The sequence below is a fragment of the Zonotrichia leucophrys genome, chromosome Z (genome assembly GCF_028769735.1).
Source record: "Zonotrichia leucophrys gambelii isolate GWCS_2022_RI chromosome Z, RI_Zleu_2.0, whole genome shotgun sequence".
Taxonomy (NCBI): Eukaryota; Metazoa; Chordata; class Aves; order Passeriformes; family Passerellidae; genus Zonotrichia; species Zonotrichia leucophrys.
This window is the reverse complement of record NC_088200.1, coordinates 64,518,610-64,537,167: the sequence shown is the minus strand read 5'-3', so window position 1 is coordinate 64,537,167 and position 18,558 is coordinate 64,518,610. Positions and strand designations below refer to the sequence as shown.

Genomic DNA, 18,558 nt, shown 5'->3' with positions numbered 1-18,558 from the left:
GTTGTATCTTTTATCTTCAAAACTAGAGAGGCATCCTTTTCAAGAACAAGTACTTCATCTACTCAGTCTGCTTCAGCTTCTTTAAGATTGCCCCATAAAGTTGAATTGCCCTCTACCCTCTGTTCAGACTTAAATAAAACAAAAACAACATGAGAATCATGGGACCTACAGCATGTTGATGTGCACAATGAAAGCTAATTTAAGTGCTAGTAATTAGGTGAAAAAGTGATCTTGAGTTTTATGGATATTAAAGAAAGACTTTATTTCGGAACATAAGTTTCATAAAGGTAAATTTTTGTTTCTTAACAATCCAGCTCTTTTTATCCATAATGTCATGTCAATACACAAACTGCCAAGAATAAAGAATACAAAGAAATGCTAAGAATAAAAGAAGTAAACAATTCAGAGGACATTGGATATATTTTTAAAACTAAAATAACTGGACTATATTTGTTGTCCAATTTCCTCTCAGTAAGATGGTACAGCAGATCTGAAACCCTGATTGTACACTTATGCTTAAGCATTCCCTAAACATTATGATATCCATGAGATACATATGTGCTAACATGTCTTTATCTTGTAAGAAGAGTTCTTGTAACACTATTGTTCACAAATGTCACTTCCGTAAAATTGCCAGCCTCACATACAGCCTGTTTTCCTGAGACCAAAACCAACTTCCTTTGTCTATACTTGAAGTAATGAGTTTCAATCACATTTCGGTTAAATAGCTTGAGTTCTTTATTTAGACTGCTTTTTCAATGTATTTCAAGTGGACTTTACATACTGATCCATTTACTACAGATGAAAAAAACCCTCAACAACAACAGTCACCTAAAACTGTTCACTTAATCAGTAATCTCAGAGAGAACTCAGCTTCTGTACGTCTCCAACAAGTCAATATAGACTCACACACAATTAGAATTTTATCAAGAGAGATGTTACTCCAAGACAATTTTTTCTGAAAATATAGCAAATCCATCTTTTCAGAAGAACATTTTAAAAGGTGACAAAATGTACAAGAACTCAACAGATGCAGTTTCTGTTGCTGCAGTATATTGACTACACATTTCAATACTCCAACACTTGCACTTTTATCAAAGTATGTATCTATTTAATATTGTCATTTGTTTAAACTAACCATTCAAGTGACCCTAGAGTGCTCTGAAGCATACGTATTTAGCATCCAAGACTACCTTGCTTTCAGGCATGAAAGTAATCTCACCATCCAACATGGCGTACCAACAAGAGTACAAAAAAAAAACCAAAAAGAACCATCCAACAAATCAAAACAAAACCACAAGCAAAACAAAACCTAACAACCCAGAAAGCATCTGTCATTTTTCTCAGTACTCAACTGAAGTGATGAATCAATCAACCTTCTTTAAGAAAATACAAACATAAATCCCCCATGCAATTTTGAGGCAGATGCAGTAATTCTTATCTTCTGACTCCAGTTGCTCCAATGCAACAGAATAGATAAATCTGATAATTTCCAAATATCTGAGTAGTCCCCTGAAAGGAAAAGAAGTATCACAGGTGCCACTTTTACCACATGGAAATGGTCTGTTGGATAAGAGCTCCCACACAATAACATATAAGAACAACAGTGAAATCTTATTGAATATTTCAGGAGTTGAAAGGCAAGACCTTGGCATTTTTTTAAAACATACCAGGAAAACAACCAAAAACTCTGAGAACTTGTATGGCAATGAAAGGAAACAGATCTTACATATCGCTGAATATGTAATTAAGTAAAGAAAACAAAACAAAACTTGGAAAGTTAACAAACTGATAACTGCTAAGTGTGGTCCTCAATAGGCTATGCACCTGTGTGCACACATACTTGTGTGGCCCAGGTAAAATGAGGCATTTATGATTTCTCTTTCTTGCATGGGCTCTCTTTGCCCGATGGTATGTAAAATCACTCTGTACCTTTTCATGTAGTCAAGGATTTACAGAACACTCTACATCCTGCTCTCAAGATTAGCAGGGAAGAAATTATGTTTGATACCTCTGCCCTTTTTTCCAAAATTGGAAGGAAAAAAATAAGAGGTTCCGATTGCTAGGGGATGAGAACACAAACATTGACTGCACAGATGACACAAGGTTTACTACCTTGTAAAGTACAGGACAAGAACAGGAACCCAGCCATAAAATTGCTGGAAAACTCTGGAAACCACAGCACAGGGTACCAGTAAGACCTCATCAGAACTGAGATAGGCAAATCCAGTGATCCATTTACAAATAATATGATTCAAGTTGGCAGAACAACAGGAAAAGGATGCTAGGAATTTCTGAGAATGGGAAGCTTTTTTACACTAGCAACAAAAGTAGCCTGGCTTGCATAGGATTGCAATACAATGGCAATTAAGGAATAAAATTGCTCTTTAAATGTCGGAGGAAGCATTACAGAAAAGTCTTAGGATGAAAGATAATTCTTACACACAAAAATAAGGAGAGAAGACTTTGAAAAGAGACCAAATAAAAAAAAAGCTCATTGTTCTCAGAGATAGATTCTGGTCAAAAACTTAGCTGCTACAGCAAAAGTAAAACACCCAAGTACAATAAAACTGCATAGAAGAATCACACAGCTCCAGATGTCTTTCAGTTTCATTCTACACCTCTTAATTTCTCCCCTTAGATGACACTTTGTTTTCAATATCAAATCCTAAAATGGTACGGCCTGGAAGGGACCATGAGGATCATCTAGTTCCATGTCCCCTGCCATGGGAAGGAACTCCCCCACCAGCCCAGGCTGCTCAAAGCCCCACCCAACCTGACCCTGAACATCTCCAGAGACGGGGCATCCGCCTGTGCTAGCGCCTCATCACCCTCACACTACGGAATTGTCTTAATAATATCTTACATAAATCTATTCTCATTCCATTTAATACCATTCCCCACTTGTCCCATCTCTACATGCCATGTCAAAAGTCCTTCTTTGGCCTTCTGATAGGCCCTTTTTGGGTATTGGAAGGCTACAATAAAGTCTCCCTGGAGCCTGCTCTTTTTCAGGCTGAACAACCCCAGCTTTCCCAGCCTTTCTTCATAGGAGAGCTGCTCCAAACCCTATGACAATTTTTGTGACCTTCCTCTGCACTCACTCCAACAATTCCCTGTCCTTCCTAAACCGGGGACCCCAGAGCTGGATGCAGCACTGGAAGCAGGTGGGGTCTCACCAGAGCAGAGCAGAGCAGAGGGACAGAATCCCCTCTCTTGCCCTGCTGACCACATTGATTTTGATGCAGCTCAGGACACAGTTGGTTTTCTGGACTGCATCCAGCTTCTCATCCACCAGCACTCCCAAATCCTTCATCTCTGGCCTGCTTTCAACCCATCCTCTGCCCAGCCCGTATTTGTGCTTAAGTATTTATATGACAAAGTATTTATCTGCCAAAATAGATTCATACAATCAACATAAATATTCAAACACATAGCCATACCAGTTGCAGCAGTAAATATACTGAAGTACCATGGCCTTAATTATTAGAGCATATTATTTTACTATGAAAACAATTAAATGCTATGCTAGTATCCTCTAAGATGAAAAGATCTTATTTCACTATATGATTTAGTAACTCTTGAATCTGATTACAAAAGCAGCATAACAGTAACAAAAATTACAGGAATTGAATAACTGGGGACAGGAGGAAAAACCTGACTTTGGTAATGAATTTTAAAATATGAGCTTTTAATATTTTAAACATAGAAAATGGGAAAAGGTTAGAGAGGTCTACTCAGTAACCCCTAAATATATGCCAAAGATTCCAGCAGATTCCCTTTCAGACTAGGTGTCAGTACAGGTATCCATTAGTAATGAGCAGTGCTATTTCAACATCTGAACTATTTTAGATCTAATTAATCAGCAGGAGAAATACATACAGTGTTGATATACCAGCCAACACTTTTCCTCTAGGAACGGCACCGTTCATACGAAAAGCTGAACAACTCCTTAAATATCCACTGTTGAGTAAAACTTGCAGAATTAAAATATGAAGTATTGTTCAAAATAGCAATGCTTCACAAAATGAAACCACAAGTGCAGCAGCTGTCATAATAGAAACTCATATGAAATCTCTTTGCTGTCAGTTTCTGTGAAGAAATACAAACTTTAAGACCAAGATTTGGATAATAACCTTGTGGACTCTCTCAGCCATTCCTGTCTCTCCAATTCCTGCGTATATTTTCCTGCTCTGCAATAATCATATTACTCTTTCTCTCACACTTGTGCTCACAGTAGCTGGTAATGCAAATAATTTCCAGAAACCAAAGGTCTGAGCTGCCACATGAATCATTCCATTATTGGGACTACCATATACATTCTGAATTATAAAACTCAGCAATTCTAAAAAGAAGCATATTTGACCTTGCTTCTGAAAGGGGTAAAAAATCTTTGCAACATAATTACTAATAATCAACAGAAATCTATGCAGCTTCTGCGGGGGTTTATTACCAGCAGAGTATTTAATCTACGTGCTTCTAAAGGAAGAGACACAAGGGACCGTGACAGCAACCTCTGACGATGAGAGGAAGCATTCCTGCTTGCCAGCAGCAGCCAACTCCTCCTCGTGCAGCAGCAGCATTCAGCTGGCTGGCCTTGGCACAATAAACAGCAAGGTCACGATAACCCCGGTGCCCGCAGCAACAGGCAGCAGCATCGGGTGTGACAGCCCCTCCCGAGGCACCAGGCTGGGCTTTACTGATTTACTACAGGAGCTCTGTGTTTTCAGAAACAGCAATAAAAGCTCTTGTGACAGCAGAACCACAGCTTAAGATGTGACAATGGACTCCAGTTGAAAAAGAGGAATTCAGAACAATGCTGTTCTTCAGTTATTTTGAAGACAAACGCGTAGAATCCAAAGACTCATGGAAAACAGAAAAAGAAACCTCCCTAAACAATGGAGCACTGATGATTCCAAAAGTGGAAATTATAGTCTGTTTCAGAATTAGCCTACACTGTTGAGAAAGTTTGGTCCATAAATATTTACCATTAAATATACTTAAGAAAGATATTTGTCTTCAGCTTTGTCACGGAAGTGTTTAACTCCATCCTGATGGGATGTCCAACAGCAATGCATAATAAAAGAGAGTCAAGAATTAAAAAGACAAAGATCTGATTTTTAAAACAGACACTGCTCTGAGAGATAGACTAGTGAGACTCCATTGTGCAAATTAAACATGCAAAATAGTAGCATGTGGATGTGGATATGTGTATTCACCACTGTTTTCAATGTTTCATATGGTCTTTCAGGCCAGTGTTTTCATTGCTTTTAATGAAAGAATATGGAAGATTGTAGAGAATAACACCTCTTATTAACCTTCAAAAAATCACAATTGCACTATTCACGGCATTCAGGGCTTATGAAAATTCACTACCTAGCAGCTGTTACAAATGATAAATTATAAGTTATAAACCAGCATACCTAGATATTTTCTGGGAAAAAAAGTGAATTCAATCTCAAATTTCAGAAGTCATTTGAAACTATAAGTGGGCCAGAGGCATATGTCAGTTTGTTTGCTTGCTTTATATTTTAATTCATTTACTTACTTAAAATCTGTTTTGCATGTCAACAAAAGCTTGAGGGGTGGAGGAAGAATTTCCAGTAACTGAGTTTATTTTTGCGATAAATACCATCCTTATTCTTAATACAATTTTATTCATATAACAATGCCATTGTTTTTTTTATCCTCCCCTCAATAATAGTGTCTAAAGTGATTAAAGCTAGATAATGAGCTTTAAAGGATAGGAAATTCAAAGAATTTGTAAAAGGGGAAAAAAAATAAGGCTATTTGATTTTTCAGTAAAAGGATGGTATTGCGGGATTTTTTTCCAGTAAAAAAACGAGCAATTTTATATCCTGACACAATCCTGTGCTCATGGCCACAGACAAGGCAACATGATAACTATCAGGCAATGTAGCATCTTATTGTAATTGTAACGAAAACTCCAAATACAATCACATTTCAGTTTTATCCAGACTAAGTTAACCTGTACTTAACAGTGTGCCTTACCCACCTACAAAGGATGCTGAAGTGATTTTTTTCAAGAGAAGTTTCTGAAGAGGACTGAGAATAATATTTACACTGACATGTCTCAGACATTTGACTGGCACAAACATGAGCGGCTAAAAATGACATGTGCCTTGTAACCACGGCTCCATGAATATCATTTCTCCATGGAAAAACATCTTGTAAAGTTAATACAGTGCCACACACAAGTGAAATCAATTGCATATTAATTTTACTGTGACTAACAAATCTCTATCACTGTTTTTGCTTTAGACTTACAGTATATTTGAAGTGTAATCCAGACAAGATAATTACACAAACAATTTCCACCCTCCATGCTTTTTCCCTCCTTCATGCAGTATCCACATAACACGCAAACATTTCATCACTTTTATTTTTTCCTGACATAGAGCATCATTTAGTCACAGTGGACAAGACCTGCACAGGATGCAGAAAATACTAGATGCTCTGGAATTATTATTTTTTTTAATGATGATTTAGAATGGTAGAGTTACATGTAGTTATATTCATTCTTCTTCATATGTTCCTTTGGGAAATGGAATATGAAATAAAACCCAAGGAATAGATTCAAATGTTCCTAGAAAAAAAAAAAAAAAAAAAAAAAGCTGTATTCTTCTCCATAAGCTCTGGCCCCAAGAGTAAAGAGTCATGCTTGCTCCCATCAAAATGAATGAAGAATTCTCTGATCTTCCTAAGCCAGCTTTTGTTCTTTTCAGAGACTTTCCAATGGAAAGATTTGCATTACGGTCTTCTTTCCTGAAACTTTTTCATTTTCTCCTTGGGAAAAAAAAAAAACCGTCTTAGATTGTTTTCTCTATAGAAGAGTGACCTCTGCAGTCAGATTCTACAGAGTCTTTAATGCTCCTCTTTAATCTCTTTTTCAGTGTGACAGATTTTGGGAGGTAGGGGTAAGGGGGATGGAGAAGAGTGCAAACAGGAAGAAAAACGCAAAAAAAGCAATCAACCTCTCAGAACTCTGATAATCAAGTGTTTCAAATGCAGATAGCTCCCTTTCCTTTTCTTTTACTACAGAACAAAAATTGGTTCCAGATTTGGAGAAAACAGAAAACAAAGCCATTGCCAACAAAGGAACCATGCCACCATTACTGAAAGAAATTTAATGCTGAAATGTTCAGAGGTGACCCCTTTCTGTAGAAAAGGATCCTGAACCTACTTCAGACCACAAACTGAATAAACAGTGGGAGGATGCTGCCCTCTCTAGTGCTTTAAGAGAACTGCTGCATACAAGACACAGAGGTTTTTTGTTTAGGGATTTTTCTTTGAAGAAGAAAAAGCATGAGCTGTGTCAGATTTCAGTTATTTCACATCAAATGAGCACAAACTGAAATGAATTCAGGGAAAAGCACCAGCATGAAGTAACATTCAGAGAATACAATGAACTAAAACACTGAAAAATAATCTGTTTATAACAAAAGAATTTATGAAGGGCATATATTTCAGAATTTGATACATTCAGAAGACTGTTACAAGAGAGATCTGTGTTCCATGGTCTTTTTCATGGCAAAACTAATAAACAGGCCAAACTGCAGTCAGAGAGAGTTAATGTTAACATCCATAGAGCTAGAAAGAAAATTTGCCCCAGTAGAATGTATAGAAGAAACCTAAAAATCTCTGCCATTGGGATATGCAAATAAAAGTTAAGAACTATTTACAGGGAAAGGATAAACAGGAATTCCCATTAATTTGCTTTTGTTCTTCAGCAATTACTTCCTACCTGCCACTTTCTCCATTTCACTGAGAGAAGTGTGCAAATGTGAAGTAGCTTCTAGAACAACTTGGACAGTTAACATTAGTACTTTTACATGCAGTCCAAAGACCATGTCTTGTTGCTTTGCACTTCAGGCCACACCATTAAATGTGGCACCCAAAACACGTGCAGCCAGCTACTCCTGTATCTGGAAAAACAGCTAACTTTCTGCAGTAAGGAAGAATCAATGCAAATCCAGCAATATTGAGCAGGATCCTGTTTTGCATCTCCACACTTACACTCTTCCATCTACACAGGCAATTCAAGAAGCCTTTCCAGATTCAGAGAGTGGGTGAAGATGAAAGGGATTTTGGAGAACAAACAGTTCAAACTTCCTGTTCAAGGTTTTACACTGTCAAAAATAGCTTGATCTGCGTGTTCAACAAGTTTGGTCACTCCCAACCTCACTCAAAATCTGGATCTGCCATAAGGGAACAGTAAATAAAAGTTTGCTGAATAAAGTAAGGATTCAGCTGAATAAATAAAGGTTTGCTGAATAAATTAATAAATTAGAAAATATTTATTAATATGCCTTATGAAGAATTGAGTCATTATGAAAAATTAATCTTCCCCAAATCAGTATACACTTTCATATGTATCATAATTTCAGGCTGCATTTGATTAAATGAATGACCAGTAGCTAAAAGAAAGAAGAATAAACTATACTGTTGTAACTACATAGTGAAAGAAAACAATTGAACAATACATTTCTTTTACATTCCAACAAAACACAGTGAAAAAGCAGCACCACAAGCAGTTGTCTTCACAGACTGTTTTTTAACATCAAGATCATTCCAACACCATAATAACCATCTGAGCTTATTATGCAGCCCATCTTGCAAGTATAGGATGGTGCAATGTATGAACTGATCATAAAATAAACATGCTAACCAGGCATTTGTTCACAATTGGGTTTCCCACACATCGTACACAGGCCACAAAAAAAATTCACTACAGAATTAAAAATTAAAAAATATTTTAAAGGCTTTTCTAGTTGTAACTGAGTGAAAGTTGAAGAGCTGTCTTGCATTTTCACTATTTCTTGAACAGCAAGTGTTGTGTCTTTCTGGTATACAGCATTTTCTCCTAAGCAAAGTAATCTCTGCTCCTAGAAAGAAAATCCTGGTTTTGCAATTTCTGGTTATAACTGTATAATGAAGGAAGTCTAAAGATAATGTTTTGTAAAACTACCCAGGACCAAGATACTGTAAGCACAATGGACTGCATAAATCAGAACTTAAGAGATAAAAAATATAACTTGGATTTCTATCAAATCACCATACAATTTGCAATCCAGCTGAGCTACTTCTTCATTGACTTAGCTTCTGTTTTTTGCTCTCCTGTAATACTCCTCTACCTAGGCACGTCCCTACATGTTTTGCTCTCTCTCCTATAACGTCTTTGTCCCACTGTCTAGCAGCTGAAATTGTTTCATTTTTAGTCTACATTACCATCCAATTTAGACACTCTGTTGTAAGTGATTTAAACATCTAAACAGTGCCTCTAGACATGTAAGAGCTGTCCACTTACATCAATGAGACCACAGCAGTCAGACATTACTAGAAATTCCATCAGACATTTAAGAAAGCCTGGGCTTTTTTAATCCAACAGTATAAACTTGTATTGTGTTTAGTCAGCCAACTTATATTTTAGGTACTTCTATCAGTGCAATATAATTGCAAAATTATGATAAGTAATGTCAGGCAATTTAACTGTAAGCACTCGTCTCAAATCCTAAATAAAGACAGGGCAATGTCAGAAAATGCTAATGCACACATTATAAAGGAATCACTAATTCTGTTCTGTATAAAACGCTAGCTGCAATTTATTTGGGGTTTCAATTCTGGAGGGAGAGATTTTCACTTTTTATTAAAATTCGTATTTTTTTAAATAATGTAACAAATGGTGCAGTCAAAAAAGTATTTCAAAATGCATGTTACAAGAACAAAGATTAAATTATCTTAAAATGTGCAGAGAGAGTTTTAGAGGAAGATTTGACTTCAGTGATAAACTTTTTGCAATTTATTGTCACATAAAAGCCATAAAAATGAATGATGCAATAGTTATGAAATAAAAAATGAAAGGCAACTATATTTATAGGTGCATATCTGTTAAGAAATGTCTATTAAGTGCTTTAATAACAGGCAATATTTTATCACTATCAGCTTCAAATCCATTCTAGAGTTGTATTCAAAATGCTTAGTCCACAACTACCACATTAAAATCCCAGATTCCATAAATCACAATGCAAACTAAAATCTCTTGTCTACTAAGTCAAGTTTACAAAACTTGCGACCCTGTTTAGTGCTTAGCACTCCTTTTTTGTAGGCAAAAAAAAAAACCAATTCGATTTTTTAAAAGTCCTTCCTTTTCAAAAATAGGATAAAATAAAACATGACCCCAGTTTCTAACTGTCTTGTGCCTTTTAAAAAAACATGTCTGGAGTAATAAAAATAGCACGTAAATATTTCTGAAACTTCTTGTGAACAAATTTAGAAGTGCTTCAAATTTAGTCAATAGCTACAAGCAACCAAATCTCAGCAGAATAGGCTGTATTGTTCCCAACAAGTAACAGCTTCTCTCTCTAAACTGCATATTTTGTCAAATTACAGTAAGTCTTGGAGAAGTATCCTAAAATTTGTGCAAGAAAGCTTTTGCCTTGCGGTGTACACAGCTCAGTGTCATTTAAGGGGCAGAAAGCTTGCTGAGTTTGCATTGAGAACAGAGAAAGTTCATTTAATTTTTCATATTTCCCTGCCTTTGTCCCTAGGGTTTGGTGATTCAAAAAACTGAATTTTTTTTGTCTAGGAATGATATTCATTGTTAGACTGCAGATTTTATTTTACTAGTAAATCTTGAAAAAGGTATAAATAAAACACAATAAAAATGGATAAAAAACTGTAAAAAATTATAAAAAACTGATAAAAAACTGATAAAAAAAGTTTCCAAAAAGACAGCTGAACTTAAAAGTCAGCTATATATACTTTAGATGGAGAGAGCGTTTTGTTTTGATTTTCAGATAAAATCAACCACTTACTGCCATCTGTGCAAAGGTAATTCCTTTAGTAGATGTATTAAGATATTAACTGACATAAAAATGGTCAGAGTAACACAGAGTAAATTTAGGAGAAGTGGAGCAACATGTAAGACATTTTCATTTTAACTAAAGATTTAAGGCCTTACACACAAAATAAATTTCCAAAGTATGAGGAATTCATTAAAAATTACTACAGATGTACTGACCTTTAAAAGAAATAAGTCAACTCTCTTTAAGACTATGCACATACATTCAAGCTATCTAATGTCTTCATATACACTACACTACTTCATCCAATCTCAGTTTGCATAAGAATATACATAGGATTTTGGGATTTTTCAAGGAGAGTTTTTGCAACATGGCTGAAACAATTCTTGGGCTAAAATTTTCTATGGAGTTGTCTGCCTCAGACTGCGCTTTTAAATTCACTTAACTAATTTTTGGCAAGCACTCATTTAGCTTTTCCAAGAATTCTCAAGGAATATCCCAACTTCTTTATCTCACGACTGTTATTCTTTGTCCTGATACTTTTGTCTACACATCATTATACACCTTCTAAAAAGAGAGAAATGCTATGAAAAAACAGCACATTGTCCTGTAATCAAAGAATGTTACACAGACATACCCTCTAACGTCTGTGCCTGAATCTGCAGCCTTAAACTTCACAACACTGTACAAGTAATTAACTCAGGATCATTTATGAAACATGCATCAATTCTACAGACTGCTCCCCCATCAATCCACAATTAGATATTCAATGAAATGACAGCTCAATCTTCCTTCTCACAAACAGCAACACTTCAAACAAGTGCACTGACTCTCAAGGCTGAGCATCTGTGGTGAAAAAACTGCAGACAGTGTTATTTGCAGCAGTTTTTCATATATGTGCATCTTGCATGTGGCATTTTACTTTGTCATTTGTTTTGGTGACATTTATACAAGATCAAATTAACATGGTGAGAAAGGACTTTGAGTTTCATAAGTGATTTTGGCCAAGCACAATGTCTGGTTCCTACTGGTTTGCAAATAATGATGAATCTGGATTATAACAGACTAAGCTTTACTTCTTATGTATATGTGTTGTATATGTGGATGAAGGTATAGCAGCAAAGAAATCCAATACTGCAAAACTAAAAGTTGATTTTTCTAAACTGAAAACTGGTAAGAGTGAGCCTAAACACCGCAGATCAGGTTATTGAACATTTGCTATCATGCTATAAAAAATATACCAAGTGCGGTGACAAATGTCACAGATAAAATCACAAAATACAGGACAAATGAGTGGTAAAAATGGTAAGTCTCTTTCACCATTAGACCATTCACACCTTCTGCTGATAGTCAGTCTACTATCCTTCAACCTCGACTCCATTTTGGCAGTACATTAATTAATTTAGAGCTGTACTTAAGAATAGAAGGCTGCTGGTGCTCTCTAAGAGATAGTTTGCCAATATTTTTGTAGTGAGAAGTGAAAAAAGGGGAAAGAGAAACAAATTATAACCATAAAAAATCCCCACTGTTTCTCTTATTCCAGTGTCAAATACAGGCAATGGACAAAGTAATTTACCTTATTCATGAATAACGTAGAGACAACTTAAAATTTGGAAGCAGTTTTTAAAGACTTGAAGGTTTAAAGCAAATTCTTCATATTGATATGAAGAATACTTTAAAAAGCCAGGAAGCAAGAAGTACCAGAGCAGTGCTTCTGCAAATCATGGGTTGGGTGACACAAGCTCCATAAAGACGCCACATGAGTGTGGTCAGATTCAAGTAACTAACACAGAAACTTTCAATTTACTGCAGGAAAATAAACTGTTAGAATGTAGGTACTTTCCTGCAATCAAACCAGGAGCTCTTTTCAACTATACTGAGAAAAAAACCCCCTCAATTTAGGTAAGTAGTTGCATCCGATTCCACAACGCAAAGATGAAATTACATCACTGCTAGCAGCTCCAGCCTAATGGCAGGCAATAATCATGGCACGTACTTTACAGTTCAATGCAGGATCAGCAAGTAGCACATAGCTAGATAATTGTCAATAATTTAGTGAGCAACTTGGAAGCTAGTCTTTTTTTTTTTCCCATCTACATTTACACAAAAAATGTTTATATAGGAATGTTTAACAGTGCCTACAAGTACAAAGTGTTTAAATATATAAAATACTAACAAATACTTTAACCATATGGTCAGTCCAGAATGCATACTCAAGTATATCTGTAACACTTATCTGAAAAAGAATACATTGCCACTAGACTAATTAAATCGTCTGTATAAGGACTTCTTTTATCTGCATATTAGATTTACAATTAATTACATTTAGATTTAGCCAAAAACCACATAACCCTCCAATTATAACCTATTTTTACATCTCAACTCTAAATGCTCTATTTCCACAACTTCACTGAAATGTATTTCTAGTTACCAATATATATTGGTAACTAGAATATTTCTGAAAAGAATATCCTAAATATCAACTGCAAAGATGACTGGATACCAATACCAAGGAAAATACTGATCCTGGGACCTGCCAAAAGAGGAATAAAAATGTAAGTATGTGCTGTACCGCTTTCTTAAGTGGCTTTTACAAATAGAGTTATGATGGTCAATATTTTAATTGCTGTACTCTGCTATGTGTATAGAATTATACAGAAACATAATCCTATCTTCCCTAGATACATGAAGACTGACAACACTTCAGAGTTTCCAACCAGCCCTTTATTTCACAGACAAATAAAACTGGCCTGTTCTGAGCTCTAACAGTCTCACAATATTAACTCTAGTACATTAGTTGTATTCTACAATTAGAAGATTTTGGGAAATTAAAATACTTTTCACATTTCTTAGAGGCCCACACTAACTTCCTGAATTTTGCAGGCTACAGCCTTTGAGTTAATTTCTTCCAAAGCACAGGGGGTTTTAGAACCAAATCTTGGAGCTCTGGCACACCTATTTCCTTCCTACTCATCAGACTTATCCTCTACACATCCACCTCTTTTATTCCTCATCTCTCTTTTTGTAATTTCCTTTTTCTTCTTTATGTTTGATTCTCAACAAGTTTCATTTTATGACCTAGGTGTAATGCAGAAGGATTCAAGATGCTTCTGCATTAAAAAAGGGACATACAGTCACTTCTGATTTTAACTGCAAATAGCAGTAACTGCGAAATGGGATGAACTAAGCTCTTTTTGGTCAGGCATATCTGAATAATAACAGTGATAATTATTCATTATAAAAATAATAGTCTTCAAGCACATCACAGAAGAAAGATTCTTTGAAAGAGATCTTTGAAAAATTACATGAAATATTACTTTTTCTTTCCACCTGAAAAAAAAAGTAAAGGGACAAGCATCAAGTTTCACATTTTAAGAAAAATTCCAACCCAAGATAAATAAACAAACAAACAGAAGTCCATATTTATCTTTGTGGATCAACTTCCTATGCCTTCTGAAATTCTTTTAAAAAAAAGTCCTCTAGTTTATACAAGAGAGAGGCAACTTACTGCTAATAGAAGTGAGTTTCAAGAAATTCTCTTTTTTATTTTGTGTTTCTGACAACACAGGGTATTTCTGGAGGGCAGGACTGCCTTATTTCTTAAATGTCTATGACAGTCTGAAACCTAGGTATACAGGGCTTAAATACATCAGTTTCAGAAGGTTATTATGCTGCAGCATCTGCAAAAATTTATCACAATAAATATTTTCAGTCACATTATAGTTCTGCATTTTTTCTCTTAGATGAAGTTTTAGGTTGAGTAAGTTTCCAAATTAATCTATTAACATTCAATTCCAGTGCCTAAACCAAATTTGCCTGAAGAGAAAGTTGGCCACGCTCCCTCCTTGCTCCACTTGGGAGTATTTTCACAGAAACAGAGTTACTAAAGGAAATAAATTGAGCTTGAATGCTCCAGAAGTTTGTTTGGCATCACTGTGATGCCTCTTCCATTGTGCCCTGGGTCCTATCTCCCATGGGAAAATGCACCAAGTTCTCTTCTTTTATCTTCTCCCTCTTTGGCCTGCATTTCATAATTGTCAACACAGCACTGAAGGATCACAACCTGCCCCTGGGTAGGATAATTTTCAACACAGAGATGTAGCAATACACAGCTACTTAAAGGCCCTCTGTTGGCAAAAGAAAAAAGCATATTTGGTTGAAGGAGGGGATGAATATCTATAGATTGCATTTCTACATATAGCCTGAAGTGACACATTCACATTTTCTTAGTGTTTCTTTCTCATAACTGTCTCGTTTTTAAACACTGTCCCCCACGTTCCCTGAGCTGCACAAAATCCCCAGACTCACCCTAGTGCATTTGAACTCATCTGATGCTATCAAAGTGGAAACATGTATTTTTAAATATCTTCAGTTACCAAAAAGACAAAACCCTGAATGACATTTTTGCAATATAGAGAACTCAAAATACACTAATGAGGTTTATCAGTAAATTTATCTGTTTTTTCTCTTTGTCCATATGATACTACTCACATTAGAGAGCTCTTGTTGCAAAAAATTACGGAATCTTAAAAAACATTAATCACATCAAGTAATTACAATAATGTTGACTACAGCCAGATAGTAATGACAAGTGTAATTTCCAATGCTAAAATAATTTTGAGGAATCATGAAAGAACTAAGCACACATTTTGCTTTCTTTGGATAGGATCTATACAGTATAGGGAAGAAAGAGATATTTTCATGCCCCTAAGGAAATTCTATTCCTTTTGCCTTGAACAGTATTCAGTCCAAACACTGCCTCTTTACCTGGACAAAACCTATCCTACCAACTTCTGTTGTATAACCACTGAAAGAGCTTTTTTGTATAGATGCATGTACAGTAATGTTTTCTTTGCTGCTGCTTAGCATCACACATTGTTGATGGTGTCAGTGTTACTAAACACTAAGATAAAAACAGGAGAAAGACCACTCACAGTTATCGATAGACAGTAACCTTTCACTCCATCACTGCCCATGATGGACAAAATTCAAATTGTACCACATATACCTGACCTCCGCCTTGAATTATTTGAATCATCATGATGAGAAAACACTGTGAGCACGTTAACAGAAATGCAGTTCACACATAAAGGAGTTTAGAAAGTCTACACAACAGCAAGATGAGCACCCACTGCCCTGGTGCAGCATTTGCTGTGTCCGGAGCGCAGCCTTAAGCAGCCCCCAGTGTTTCTTACGGCACCAGCTGCTGAAAGGCTGGGTTCCCTCTCCATTCCCTCTTCCATCAGCACAACAGCCTTCATCTTCCACACCAGCACAACCGACAAACAATAGAAAGCACTGAAATTGAAGACTTTCATGTGACTGTGACAAAAGACAAGACGGCAGCAATTGCTCCTGGAAGAACAATGCATCTTAACCACATGCAGAATGGAGCCTCAACCCTTCAATTTAGCTTTTCCCTCAAGTGTCTCACACCTTCAACTATGAACTAATCAAGCTAAAAAGGTAGAGGGAGAGAGACTGTCATTTCTATTTTTAAATACAAAGGAGACAGTCAGGTACTATCAAGATGAAGGCTAGCAAGATTGACACAGATAGGATCTAACTATCATGTCTAACAGTCATGTTAGTTAAGGCAGGCATACACTAATACAGATCTTTTTCAGCAGATTTGCATAGTATGTTTCCATTCAAGAAAGACAGGCTTGAATAGTGTATTAAGGTGCTCTGTAATATTGTGGCTGCCAGTGGAATATTCACGATTTTTTAAAAATATCTTTGGTATTCTTTTCCATCATAAAAAAGAAAACTTAGTATCTTACAAAAATTTTTGTCAAATGCTCTGCGCCTCTTTCTCACAGCATGAAGCAAGCAGGAACTCAATGTACTTCTGAGCCTACATTAATTTTATAATCCAAAAATGAAGTGTCACCAGGGTTCCAGTTACCTAATACATTTTTGAAAAGTATGCCTAGACCATCTTACAATTAAGGGTCTCATAAAAAGGCATAGACAAGCTTACAGATAATCACATTTTGCATTCAGAAAACTTCATAAGAAATTCAGAGAGACTGCTAAGAGTCACTAATGGTTCTTCTGACACTGAAGAACCTAATTTTCTTCATTTAGCATTTTCATCAACTTCATATTGCATTTTAATGAACAGATTCTCACCCAAACAAAAATGGCTGGACTTAGTTATACAGAAGCACAATAGCCCAGGGTAACTCATTGTGGAGATAACTAATATTTTAGACTACTGAAATCAATGTGTCTTACAAAAACAGGTACTTCACTAAATCCTAAAATACCATATTGTAGGCACACTAGTAAGTAAGATACAGAAAACCCAACTGAATGCAAAACAGCAAGGATTTTACTAGAAAAAATGAGACTACAATGTGGAAGGAAACCATTGAACTATAAGTGAGATTAAGAGTGAAGGTCCTTACAAACCATTGTGAAAAATTACCTTATAACAAAAATAAAGATAAAGCCCTGGATCATAAATATAATACTTGATGATGGCTAAAAAAATAATAAAATTTGAACTAGTATCAATACAGAGTAAAATCAGAACATCATAGTGCAAGAACTGAATAGCCTTCAAGGTCCAAAGTGATAGTAATGACAAAATACAATAGCACAAAGACAAGGTCAAGCATTCTGGGAACAGGACAAATTTCTACTGTAATTCTACTAGGGAATCATCAAGTCAAAATAATAAAACAGGAGAATGACTTAGATGTATTAATCAATTGGGATGAATACAACCTGTCAAAGAGCTACAGCTGTCAAAAAGACATATGCAATCTGGCTATATCAAGGGACAAATTTTCAGTAGAGATGGGGATGTGTTACAAGAAACTGGTAAGATCTCATCTGGAGCTCTGTGAATAGTTCTGGTCACTTGTCTTAGAAAATTCATGATTTAACCTCCAGCATGTGTAGGGGAAAGCTACAAGAACAACCACAGAAGCAAAGAGAGGACAGTATAAAGTGGGTACCAATGGAAGCTTGTTTAATTAGTGTAGTAAAATGAAAGCTGAGAGGCAATTAGTACTCTCTGTAAACAAACCAGGGATGTAAGAAAAGGGAAGGAGAAAAACTCTTAAGCTATAGGCAACACTGGCACACAAGAAGCAGCTATTAACAAACGGTGCTGGGAACTGGAAGCCTTCATCACCAGGTGAACAATACACTGAATAGTTTTTGCTAGCAGTAGTCAAGGCAAGGAACATCCCAGGAGCACGATGCTTTTTTGGTTTGGTTATAAACAGTACTACTGCTGCTGAAAGCCAGAAGATCTCAGAAGTCCTTTTTTCTATAGGCCTGCGCCTTACGCATATTCCAAGCTCATATACCATGAGTATATGACTTTCTGACTGCCATTTCTTTCAAACGTTATCTCTTCATACATACAGCGTGAAAAACCATTTGCACACACTTGCCTACAAAACCTCCTTACTCTGAGGTATTCCTCAGCCTGAAGACTCTAGCTGAAAGGCCAAAATACCAACCTTTTCTGACCTAACCACTAGTGCACCTAAAGGTGCAGAGGTGGTTTTGTCAGCTTCTCCTGTAAATAAAATCTTAGGGTATTTTTGATGTCTGCAAGACATCCCAATGCTGCAGCACCAGACAACAACTTTATAGCTCATGCTGTTTTACATAATTAACCAATCTGCCAATTCCAGCTTCTTCTCCCCATCCTTATATTGTAATCCCATAGCAAGCTGGTAATAAACTAACAGCTGCTCTGTACTGCAGTGTA

General features: G+C 36.1%; 1 protein-coding gene across 2 annotated transcripts in view; it reads right to left on the bottom strand.

Annotated features, from left to right (window-relative positions):
- Positions 1–18,558, bottom strand: part of COMMD10 (COMM domain containing 10) — a 101,578-nt gene that overhangs the window by 32,717 nt on the left and 50,303 nt on the right. The window contains exon 6 of one of the 2 annotated variants that reach the window (XM_064736358.1): positions 6,662–6,807. The exons of the other annotated variant lie outside the window; for it this stretch is intronic. Within the exon in view, the coding sequence (XP_064592428.1) occupies positions 6,772–6,807 (36 nt within the window). The 3' untranslated portion in view covers positions 6,662–6,771. Of the gene's footprint in view, positions 1–6,661; positions 6,808–18,558 lie in introns of those variants that run through there. 2 annotated transcript variants of the gene reach the window in all.